This window comes from Myxocyprinus asiaticus, chromosome 32 (genome assembly GCF_019703515.2).
Source record: "Myxocyprinus asiaticus isolate MX2 ecotype Aquarium Trade chromosome 32, UBuf_Myxa_2, whole genome shotgun sequence".
Lineage (NCBI taxonomy): Eukaryota > Metazoa > Chordata > Actinopteri > Cypriniformes > Catostomidae > Myxocyprinus > Myxocyprinus asiaticus.
In genome coordinates this window covers 16,930,422-16,942,544 of record NC_059375.1, presented here as the reverse complement: position 1 = coordinate 16,942,544, position 12,123 = coordinate 16,930,422, and the positions used below count along the sequence as shown (strand labels likewise).

General features: G+C 38.5%; 1 protein-coding gene across 2 annotated transcripts in view; it reads right to left on the bottom strand.

Moving 5' to 3' along the window:
• Positions 1 to 248: 248 nt before the first annotated feature.
• Positions 249 to 12,123, bottom strand: part of radil2b (Ras association and DIL domains 2b) — a 37,405-nt gene continuing 25,530 nt past the window's right edge. The window contains exons 12-16 of one of the 2 annotated variants that reach the window (XM_051667822.1): positions 4,591 to 4,772; positions 3,684 to 4,017; positions 1,441 to 1,538; positions 844 to 983; positions 249 to 634 (exon numbers count right to left, since the gene is read on the bottom strand). In XM_051667822.1, coding sequence (XP_051523782.1) covers positions 535 to 634; positions 844 to 983; positions 1,441 to 1,538; positions 3,684 to 4,017; positions 4,591 to 4,772 — 854 coding nt within the window. In that variant the 3' untranslated portion in view covers positions 249 to 534. The remainder of the gene's footprint in view (positions 635 to 843; positions 984 to 1,440; positions 1,539 to 3,683; positions 4,018 to 4,590; positions 4,773 to 12,123) is intronic. The other variant, XM_051667823.1, reaches the window with a different exon arrangement.

The following is a 12,123-nucleotide window of genomic DNA, read 5'->3' as shown; positions in this document are numbered from 1 at the left end:
TTTTGGACCTTCAAAGTTCTGGTCACCATTCACTTGCATTGTATGGACCTACAGAGCTGAGATATTCTTCAAGAAATCTTCATTTGTGTTCAGCAGAAGAAATAAAGTCATACACATCTGGGATGGCATGAGGGTGAGTAAATGATGAGAGAATTTTCATTTTTGGGTGAACTATTCCTTTAAGGAGCCAAATATATACATTGTTTGAGACCCCTAAAATAAGTCAAAACAGGGTTTCTTTTAGTTGGTCTATGCTGAGCAGGTGGATTTAATACATTATGTAATAGTCTAAATTAAATTGAATAGTAATCAGCTCTCACGACATATAACACACTCAGAAATGATTGTGAATAATTTCCAGGACAATTATACTTTTAATCACAATATTCAATTATAAAAGGAAAGATCACATGATGGCAATAAAATAAGGCATCTGTACATATAAAACTAGTTGTTTATTTTGTTGCGATTTTTATGCAGGTATCTCTAAGCAAGGACCAAAAGCAGAGTTTCAACTCAAAGTGCTGCAGAGGATTATGCAGGAAGATTTGTCCTTGTTTCTTTTGTAGTGCTGTCAAATCTGGCAACTAGTAACCGGGTCCTTTCTCCTGACATCTGAAAGAGCTCCTTGCCACTATGGAGAAAGAATAAAAATTGTTGTTTTTGTTGAACCAAAAAGTAATATGTAGTTTAATAACATGTATAATAATTACATAAAAGTGCTTTAAGAATGACTCGGAATTACCATGATGCATAAACAGACAACTATAAAACCCCAAACAAATGTTTGTTTTGTTTAAGGAGCTGTTTTCACAGGCAGTGGCTTGACCTAATTCTACTTACATTTGGAAGTCCACCCCTACCAGGCTGAGTCCATTTAATGCTAGAATGCGATCCCCTGCTCTCAGCCTCTGGGACAAAGCAGCAGGAGAATCTGGGATAACTGTTTTGATGTATATCCCACTGACTTTAAATGGTGTTTCCTGTATAAAAAATTATTATTTTTCCACAATTTCTGTAATCCTGTAAGACAGCTCAGTAATGAAAAACACCAAACACTCTTTGTTTCTTACTGTAATAAGTTCCATATGAAGTTGCTAAGCTCCTAAAAACTAAAATATTCCATTTATAACCACTTGGAGATGCTGCCGGTCTATAAAGAAACAACACTAAATGTGATAGAGTCAGAGAGAAGTTGAATTTTCATTACAGATACTGAGTCATTTACAGTGTTAGGTTTCAATAAGTTGTTTTATGGAAAGGACTTCGAAAACAGATGCAAAACCCCCAAATTTCCAAGTTTGTATAGCAATTGAATTTTTTCAAAGCCTAATAATCTTTAGCACCAAAACTTCTGAAAGGGTAAAGTAAGTAAAATATAATTCTTCAGACAACTAACCCCTCTGCAGTAACAGTCACTGATCCTTCAGATCAACTTACCTCTCCATCCACCAGTTCCAGACCCAAACCACATGCACCTCTCTGCAACTCAAGCACAAACACGTCTTCCTCTCCAATCTCATGCTCTTCACTCTTGCCTACAAACACAAACATTCCATCAGCCTGAGACTAAGGTTCAGTTCCAAAACTTAGCTTCCTACATAAGCAGCATTTTAAGGCCTCACAGGAGTGTTCTTGATATAAAGGCTATTCCGAAGACTGTTCCAAAAGGTAGGCAGAATGATTACGCTGCCTTCTATAATACATTCCTTTAGCCAAGGGCGTTGGTTTGGCTTGAACACTGTTTCCATTGATCATGGTATATGGGGGGGTGGGGTTGTACTTGCTTGTTTTTATTATTGGGGGGTTATATCAAGAAATATACTTTGAATAAGCTTATATTTACAATACAGAAAAGCAAAAAAATTTTTTTTTGGTTTAAATCCAATTAAAGGAATGTTCCCAGTTCCATACAAGTTAAGCTCAATCAACAGCATTTGTGGCATAATGTTGATTACCACTAATAATAATATTGACTGGTCCCCCTTTTATTTAAAAAAAAAAAGAAAGAAAAAATTGCACTTACATTGGAAGTGAATAGGGCAAATCCACAAACATTGAAATACACACTGTTTCAAAAGTATAGCCAGAAGGCATAAACATTGTACATGCTAAAGATGCTGTAAGCGATTTTTTTTTTTCATGAAAAGGTATGCAAAACATTTTCCTACTTCCTCTGTGACAACTCTAGACTCTGTAAACAGCAAGCAAAAATATATCCATAGGCCACGGTCTCTGAAATTTTCTGCCTGTCAATCATTTTGCGCATTCTCATTTACTGTAGTCATATTATTTCTGCCATAGACAGGTATGGCAGAGGTAGTAAGAGTAGTATGGGTAGTAAGGCATTCCGAATTCAACTTCTGTCTGCGTCCCGCAAGACGACAAGAAACACCCACGACACGCCCACTCCAAATAATGACCCTTTAGATCATAAAGCTGTTCCCTTAAAAAAATCAAGAATTCTGGCAAACTTGCCAGGTTCACCATTACCTATGAAGAGCTGCAAACGTCTGGCAAACATTTGCGGCGAATCGCAAGCTCATTTGCATGTGAAAATAATGAGTGGGAAATTTGCGGCAAGTTTGTCAGATCTCAAATGTCTTCGTAATGGTTGGCTAAATTAACAATTAAAATCCTATGCAATCACTGTTTGATTTATGTTGTCTTTACTATGTAAATATAACAAAGAATACCCTTACAAATAAAATCTAGATTCTGACAAACTTGCCGCAAATTTCCCCACTCATTAATGAGCTTGTGATTCGCCGCAAATGTTTGCCAGAAGTTTGCAACTCTTCACTGGTAGAGGTGAACCTGCAGCAAACCTTTGGCAACAATGAAGAGTTTCCCACAAAGCTCATTTGCATGTGAAAATAATCAGTGGCGAATTTGCGGCTAGTTTGCAACGAGTTTGCCAGAACTCTCTATTTTTGTAAAGGTAGCTTTGAAATGGTGAGACTAAAAATTTCTCTGTTCTGTGTTCTCCATTGAGCTCACAAGATAACCGGTTAGCCAATTTGCTTAGAATAAAACACATTTTTTTCTCAATATTTGTGTTTGCTATATATAAACTTTATGCTCATTAGAGTATTGCTATATAAGTTTAGCTTAGCTTAGCTTATTGAAATCAATTCTGGCATGCAAAGGAATAATTCTACATATTTTGTCAAAAGTGTGTTACTGTATGATTTGTCCTGTGACAGGCGGGATTGGCTCAACAATGCTCAACTTCAGAGAAAACAGTGTGAAAACAGCAGAAACAACAAAATGCATGCTAAAAGTAAGTGACTTTGTATCCTTTTTCTCAGTTTTAGTGTTGCTGTAATTAATGGAATTGTTAGTCTAGTCTTCCATGCACTTTGCCTGAGGAGCGCTATTTGTATGATGCACAGAGTTGCTGCCTATGTAGAGCATTCCAAATCGGTTCCTAAAGAGATTCTGTTTTAGTTAAGATCCTGCCTATGAAGAAAGTAGACAGCAAAGCAGCTATCTAGATGTTGAGACGGAGCCTAACTCTGAAAATTTACACAAGTTACAGTATAATTCCTTGCAGAGTTATAATCTTAGTCAAACAGTGCTTTTGATTCACTACACATATGTTGCTATTTTAAACATTCTGGTCCCATAATGGTTATACACATTAGAGAAGATTTATTTAGGTACAAAGTACATCCTGTCACCTTCATCTTGTTTGATTGCACCAAGGTATTTGGAGGTCTGATCTGCCTCCTGGTGGTCTGTTTCAGAATCCATCAACTCCAGGTTCTGTGGCGTGTTTGGTGGGGTAAGTAAACAGGACGGGTCCAATGTCAATCGCTCCACACTGCTGTGGTTCACTCTGTTATTCTGCAGCTCAAGATTCTGAAGCTTTTTTGTTATAAGAGCTTCACAAGAGCCCAGGTCACTTGTTCCAGCATGAGGAAACACTATCTCTGTATGGCCAATCTCAAGCTGAGCTTTTGGGTGAACTTCCATTTTGGTTAGCTTGGCCTCCATTGGCACTGCAGAGACAAGCTGTAATGTGACCAACAAAAACAAAAGACAGTTGCTGGTTTAATCTTTAACCATCCTTATAATAAAGTTTGTTCAGAAAATTTAAATATACAAGTCTACATAAGGACAAAATGTAAGTACATGCAAGGCTCTTGATTGATCAAATACAGTGGCCCCAAAAAGTCAAGCCATACTTTAAAATGTATTAATTTATTTGCAAAACAAAACATGAGAGTCATTTATGCAATTACTAACCAAATGGTCTCAAGGTCAATTAGATGCTGTATGTAGCCAGTTTCCCACAAGTTCACACAAGTGTCCCACTATGGACATGTCTGACTAACTTTGACAGCCAAAAATTTTAAGACAAATAAGACATATTCTTTCTTGATTTTATAATTTAAAATATAACAAACTGATTTTTGTGAAATGTTTTGGTTGAAAAGAGTGCTCATGCGTTCTTTAAAATAAATGTCACTTGGTGTGATATTTTGTAATTTAATCAATTCATTGACATTCAAACAATTTTATTTGTTTCTTGTGAGTCACAATCCCTTTTGGAGCCACTGTATATAGCCCTTAAAAAACATATACCTGAGGCGGCTCTGGTGAATGCGGGTTTGATTCTGTGTCAGTGAGGTTTTTGATCAGCCTTTGAAATCGACTCAGTTGTTTAATAAGACCTGTCTCACTGACTGGTCTTTTTAACTCAAGCTCAAAGCCATCAGTAGGGAGGAAGAGAGGTGGATGGTTATCAAAACCTTCCAGGATGTCAACTGTGTAGAACAGCAAACAAAAAAACATTGTGTTGATAATGTTCTCTTAAAAAAATGCACACATTCTTGTAACCTGCATTTCACTGTGTTCCTTTCCACATGAAGCATTACTTTAGAAATTAAGTAGGTGATAATTCAATAAATCTAGACTAATGCCTGTTTCACACATACGCAGCAGCAGTGTTACTGCAACAGTAGGCTTGCTAACTGCAGCTTTATGCAGCAAATAAAGTGATTTATGAGTTACTACATTGAGTATTTTCTTTCATAATGGCCATAAATTATAAAGTAGTTAAAGATCAAATAAAAATGTAAATTATGTCATCATTTACTCACCCTCATGTCATTCCAAACCCATATGACGTTCTTTTATTCTCTTTATGCAGAACACAAAAGGGGCGATTTTAAAGTACCTTTATCAAACCAGGATTAACGTACTCAAATCAAGTCTGAAGAGATCTTGATTATAGTTTTAGCGTTTTCACTGTTGCAGCATGTTAATCTCCCATTTGTATTTTAAATATAATGCAGATGTAGACACCGTGAAATTTTCCTATTTATTTTCTTTACATATTTGTTTATTTACATTGCATTCAAATCTCACAATTCCAATTTATCTTTACTGGTTCCCATTGAACACTTCCCCAATCATCACATTTAAACTGAGAGGATATAACTCCATGTTTACAACGATTAGACCAGTTCTTTTCTATAATCGGACTATGTGATGGAAATATTCTTTTATTTGAACATTTTTTAAATGGATCATATAACATACATGGAGATTAAATTAAAAAGTAAGTACATGGAGTGGTGACACCATGCGTAGGGCAGACGTGTGAGAGACAGCTCTGCGCACTTTGCTAATTTTTAAAATAATTTTCATGGTATAATCCGGTGAAATTCGATACACCCAGTTACACATTTGTTGTTTGAGGTAAACATGGCAAAAAAGTCAAAATCATCAGGCTCTGGAGACATTAAAAGACACTTATGGGTTCAAGATGAAAGCCCAGACAGGCCTGTGGACCAGGGACTCGATTTGGATGGCACGGCGGGAGAAGGAATCCAGCGTCAACTGTCCAACATGTCGGTGATGTTGACGAAGGTACTTGCGGACTTGGAGGATCTCGCTGTAATACACTGATCGATTACGGTGATGGAAAAAAAAATTCTCTGAATTAGTCTCAAGAGTGACAGATGTTGAGAGACGAATCAATTATTTAGAGTCATCAGAGAGGGAATTAGCCGCTAATCCGCCCGTGACCAAAGTTGATTTGGAACGTGTTCTTGAAAAGCTTGAAGATTTTGAGAATAGAAGCCGCAGGAATAACGTTCGAATTGTGGGAATTCCTGATCATGAGGAGTGCAGAGATATGGTGAAATTCCTAGAGGAGCTTTTCCCGAGTCTGCTCGACATAACAGGCCATAAACTGGAAATCGAGCGAGCTCACAGAGTCCCGGCTCGCAGATGTCTACTGAGGGAGACAGGCCCCGATCAATCCTGGCCAAATTTTTGAGATCATCCGATAAAGATCTAGTGTTGCGCCAGGCGAGGAGCAAAGGAAAGCTTTTTTGGAAGAATCACAGTGTTTTCTTGTTCCCGGACTTTGCAAACTAGACAAGAGTGAAACGCGATCGGTTCAAGGAATGCAAGAAACTCTTACATCAGCGGAAGATAACTTTTGCTCTGATGTTCCCGGCCAAACTGAGAATAAACACCAAGGATGGCTGCAAGTTATTTACATGTCCCAATCAGGCAATGTCTTTTATAGAAACAATGGGCGAGTAACCATTGGGTGTTTCTCTTGTGAGTGGACTGACTCATTGTACATACTCTTGCTTTCGGAGGAAGCTGGGTGCCATTTTTGTTTCTTTTTGCGTTGGCTCCACCGAGCGGCTTGAGTTTGTTTTTCTTAAAGAAACTTTTGCATTGACGGAAGATCAATTTTACAATGAGGTTCCCGGCCAGATTGAAAATAGACACTACGGATGACCGCAAAATATCTACGTGCTCACACAATGTAGTTTTATAAAGTTGGCGGACTGTGTAAGTCATGGGATATACTTTTATGCGCCCTCCGAGTGAATGATTCTTGACCATCTGAAGAATCGGGATGAGTGTTTCGTTTCCTTTTGTGCTGGTTCCGCCTAGCAGTTGGAGCTTATTATGTTAAATTACATTACTTCGGGACAGTTATGGATGAATCTGTCAGTTCCTGTTGGCTGGAGTATGATTTGTGGAGTATTTTCTTGGGACATTGGAATGATTATGTCATCTGCTGCACTCATCAGCTGGCTTACTGAAGATTTGTTTGTCTGACCGAGGAAACTGAACGGCTTAATATCGGCTGGAATTTGTTTTGTGAAGGAACACACCTTCGAGAAAGTTCTGTGAATGAGTCTACACGTTCTTTGTGTTTATTCTTCCTATTTGCTGGGGATTGTTTTACAAAATATTTGATGTTATGTAATTTTGCCTTACAAATTTGTGAGGCAAAATTGAGCAATCCGATGGCAAAGTTGTCACGGGGGCTCTCATAGGCGTACATGGACTCTGAGTTTAAAGGGATTGACGCTGGTTGGCACTTTCGTGCGCGGGGTTAATGCGCACGTTTTTCTTTTTTCTGTTTGTTTTGTTCGGGGGGAAGTTCGGTGTTTTATTGTTGCATTAATGTTGAAATGTGGTCTTCATAATTTTGTTTTTGGCACACAATTTATTTTTTCTATTATATCAAAATGTCAAATGTTAATATGAGTGTACTATCTTTCTCCACATGGAATGTAAATGGGTTGGGGCACCCCATAAAAAGAAGGAAGGTTATTTCTTTTCTTAAACGTAAAAAATATAATATAGTGTTTCTTCAAGAAACGCATCTTTCCCTGCAGGAAGCTGAAAAATTTGGGAAGATATGGGGTGGACATGTTTTCTTTAGTGCGGGCTCAAGTAAGAGCAAGGGAGTCATTATATTGGTAAATAAACATTTACAATTCAAATGTCTCAAATAGATTAAAGATAAATTAGGGAGAGTCATTATTATTTTAGCAGAAATGCAAGGGCAAAGTCTGATTTTGGCTAATATTTATGCACCTATCGCTGATGATCAGGGCTTTTTTATAGATCTTGAAGGGATGGTGCAAGCCGCTGGCACCCCTCATGATGTAATATTGGGAGGAGACTTTAATCTTTTGATGGACTCAGTACTTGATCATAGTGAAGCAAAAGTGTGTAAGCCCCTAGAGCAACATTGACGATTCACAGGATGTGTAAAAATCTTGGTCTTACAGATATTTGGAGACTTCTGAATCCATCTGGTAGGGACTATACATTTTTTTCATCAGTCCATAAGATTTATTCTAGAATAGATTTTTTTATATATATCTAAGTCCCTCATTTCATCTGTTGTGGACTGCTCAATTGGAAACATCAGTCTCAGATCACGCCCTGGTGAGTTTAGAGGTGTTGCCACATATAGAGAAAAAGAAATCATATAGTTGGCGCCTTAATGTATCCCTTTTGCAAAATCCTGATTTCCAACAAATGTTAAAGACTGAAATCAATGTCTATATGGAGACCAACTGGTCCTCAGTATCCTCTGTGGCTTGGGAGGCACTTAAGGTGGTTCTTAGGGTCCGGATCATACAGTATGCCTCATTCATCAAAAAATCCAAGGCACGAGAACTCGTGGAGTTGGAAGGAAATATTAAAAGTGCAGAGGCAGACCTGAAGCGCCGTATGTCATCTGACGGCCTCAGAAAATTGACCTGATTGAAATATAGATATAATACTATTTTGTCACAGAAAGTGGAGTTTTGGTTATTCAGGGCAAGACAGTCATACTTTGAGTTGGGGACAAAGCAGTGAAGCTTTTGGCTAGATATATAAAGCAGAGATTCCCTCAGTGAAATCTGCTGGTGGTGAAATATTTACCTCGGCCATTGATATTAATAATGCCTTTAAAGAGTTCTACCTTGATCTTTATAGTTCCACGTCTTCATTTACTGATGAAGATATTAGAAACTTTGTGGAACCATTAGATCTTCCTAAACTGAAGACTGAGCAAAAAAAACTCTCTTGATTCTGAGATAACCTTGGAGGCGCTTGATGAGGTAATTAAGTCCCTACCTACTGGCAAGGCTCCGGGGCCAGATGGTTTTGCCGCAGAATTTTTTAGATCCTATGCTACAGAGTTGACTCCACTTTTGTTAGAAGTTTATATGGAATCATTAAAGAATGGAAAGCTTCCGCTAACCATGACAGAAGCCCGGATCAGTCTGATTCTTAAAAAGGACAAAGATCCAAGCGAGTGTAAAAGTTACCGTCCAATCTCCCTGATCCAACTAGATGTAAAAATGTTGTCAAAAATTTTGGCTAACCGATTAAGTAAGGTTATGACATCTCTTATGCATATAGAGCAGGTGGGGTTTATTCGGGGCCGCAGCTCTTCTGATAACATCAGGCGTCTCATCAATATCATGTGCTCGGTAGCGAATGATCAGTCTCCGGTCGCGGCCATTTCACTTGACGCCGAAAAGACTTTTGATATGGAATTATCTTTTTAAGATTTTGGAAATGTATGGGTTCGGGAGTACATTTATTGGTTGGATTAAGTTGCTTTATAGACACCCTGTAGCAGCGGTATAAACAAATGGATTAATTTCAGATTATTTTACTCTGAATAGGGGCACTCGGCAGGGTTGCCCTCTTTCCCCATTATTGTTCTGTTTTGCCCTGGAACCATTGGCAGCCACGATAAGAAAAGAGGATGATTTTCCAGGGGTGATTGCGGGAGGTGTGGCGCATAAGTTTCTGCTTTACGCAGATTATATTTTATTATTTGTCTCCGACCCCACTAGATCTATGCCTTGCCTCCACAGAATTATTCATTTATTTTCCAAGTTCTCAGGATACAAAGTCAATTGGTCTAAATCCGAAGCTTTGGCTCTGACAGTGTACTGTCCAGTAACAGCTTTCCAGCCGGGCGCTTTCCAGTGGCCCAAACAGGGCATTAAGTATTTGGGAATTTTATTCCCAGCAAATTTGTCTGATTTAGTCAGAGTTAATTTTGATCCCTTAATAAAAAGGTTTTTGAATGATGTGGACAGGTGGGCTTCATTACTTATCGATGATTGGGAAGGTTAATGTAATTAAAATGAATTGTATTCCAAAATTCAACTACCTGTTATAGTCTCTCCCTATAGATGTCCCTCTCTCTTATTTCAAGCAATTTGATAGCATAGCGAAGTCCTTCATTTGGAATGGTAAGCGTGCCAGGTTAAATTTCAATAAGTTACATACTCCGATTGACAAAGGTGGGCTAGGCCTACCCAAGATTTTGTTTTATTATTATGCATTCGGTCTTGACATTTGGCTCATTGTCGCTTCAACCTGAGAGAGCCCCTCCCTGGTTTTGTATTGAAAAGGAAGCTCTTGCCCCTATCTTGCCTCTGCAAAGCCTTTCGATCAAATTAATTGGAGAAGTTAAGTCACACCCCGTTATTTTGCATTTACACTCGAGTGTCCAGAGTGTTTAATTCGGATATTTATTTAAACGTAGCCTCGAGCATATGGCAGAACCCTAAACTATGCATTCTAAGTCCCCTTTCTGTTGGTCAGATTGGATTGTGAGGGGGGTTAATACGCTCGGTGACCTATATGAGAGTGGAGTATTGAGACCTTTTGAAAATTTGGTTCAAAATTGTGGGATTCCCAGATCTCAATTTTATAAGTGTTTATAGCTGCGCCACCTACTCTGCACTGTTTTTGGGAGTGGCACGCACCCCCCTAGTGCGGCAGATACTCTGGGAGTGGTGATTACTGCTTTTGGAAAAGGTCATGAGGCATCAGTGTATTACTCCCTGCTAATTCAGAGTCTGGGGGACGGAGCTTTAATTTCCCCCAAAAGATTATGGGAGGAAGATTTAAATTTGTTTTTGGAGGAGGGAGTGTGGGCTAGGATTCTTAAAAACGTCAAGTCTGCATCTAGAGATGCAAGGGTGCACCTTATGCAATTTAAGATTCTACATAGATTTTATTGGTCCCCTTCTAAATTGTATAGGCTTGGTCTTAAGGACACAGCCACCTGCTGGCGATGCCATTCAGAAGATGGAGACACCACCCATGTTTTTTGGGGGTGTCGTAAGATACAGGAGTTCTGGTTGAGGGTGCAGAATTTTATGGGCGACGTATTGGATACTCAGATCTCCATTTGCCCCAGTCTCTGTATTTTGCATGACATCATTGATGTAGGAGATAAGTACATGAAGAATTGGATCCTGGCCGGTGTTATGGTGGGCAGACAGGTTATCCTTAGAGGATGGAAGTCACCTGGAGCCCCCTCGTTTCGTGAGTGGTGCGAGGAGATGGGCAGGGTGGCAGCTTGGGAAGAGTCGTCATATAGAAGGCTAAGCAACATGGATATGTTCATCAGGAGGTGGGGCAGCTATTTGGCCTTTCTGGAGGGCTCTCGGGGAGGGGCAGTGGAGGGAGACGTGATGTTTTAAATGTGTATGTTGTAGCCTTCTTGTTTTTGAAAATATACTTTTTTTTAAATGTATTTCTAAATATTTTCTTCTGTTTTATTGTCTGTTTGTGTGTCTTTGTCAATTGTATTTGACCACTAGGTTATCTGTTTGTGTTGGGTGGTGGGGTGGGGTGGTTAATGTTCAGGAAGAAAGGTTGTAAATAATATAATGTGATTCCAAATATTCTGTTATTTTTTTAATTAATATTTTTTTTTTTAATATTTATATATATATATATATATATATGGAATCAATAAAAACTTTTAATGACAAAAAAAAAAGTAAGTACATGAAAGCAATACAATATCATTGATAATAGACTACAATATTTACTCGTTATGTAAATTTGTTTTGTGGCATACTATAGGCTTTACCCCTGTCTTGTTCTAATGCTCTTTAATGTGTATATGTACTCATGTTTGTACTATATTCTTCCCTTTCTCTAATAAAAACAGTTGTCAGTCATGATAACTCTCTGAAAGATTTGGCATGTTAATGTGGGTATGACATATTGATAGGAAATTTGTCTTTGTGGACTAGATCTGCTAACGTTGCTGCTGCTGCAGAGCAAGTAAGGAGACTTGCTTCTGCTAGAAAATACACATGCATACTGAGTTAGCATGTGGACATGCTGCTGCACAATTAGACAAAATGCAAGACATGCTGCATCAAGCATGTATGACATGCTGTAGCACAAATAGACATTACAAACCGTCCCCAATAAAGCAGGGAAGCTGCAAAAAACGGATAACACGTAAACACAAAAACACAAACCCCCAACCAAGCAGATCTATCGCCAAGACTTATGTACTGCTGCTGCTCCGAA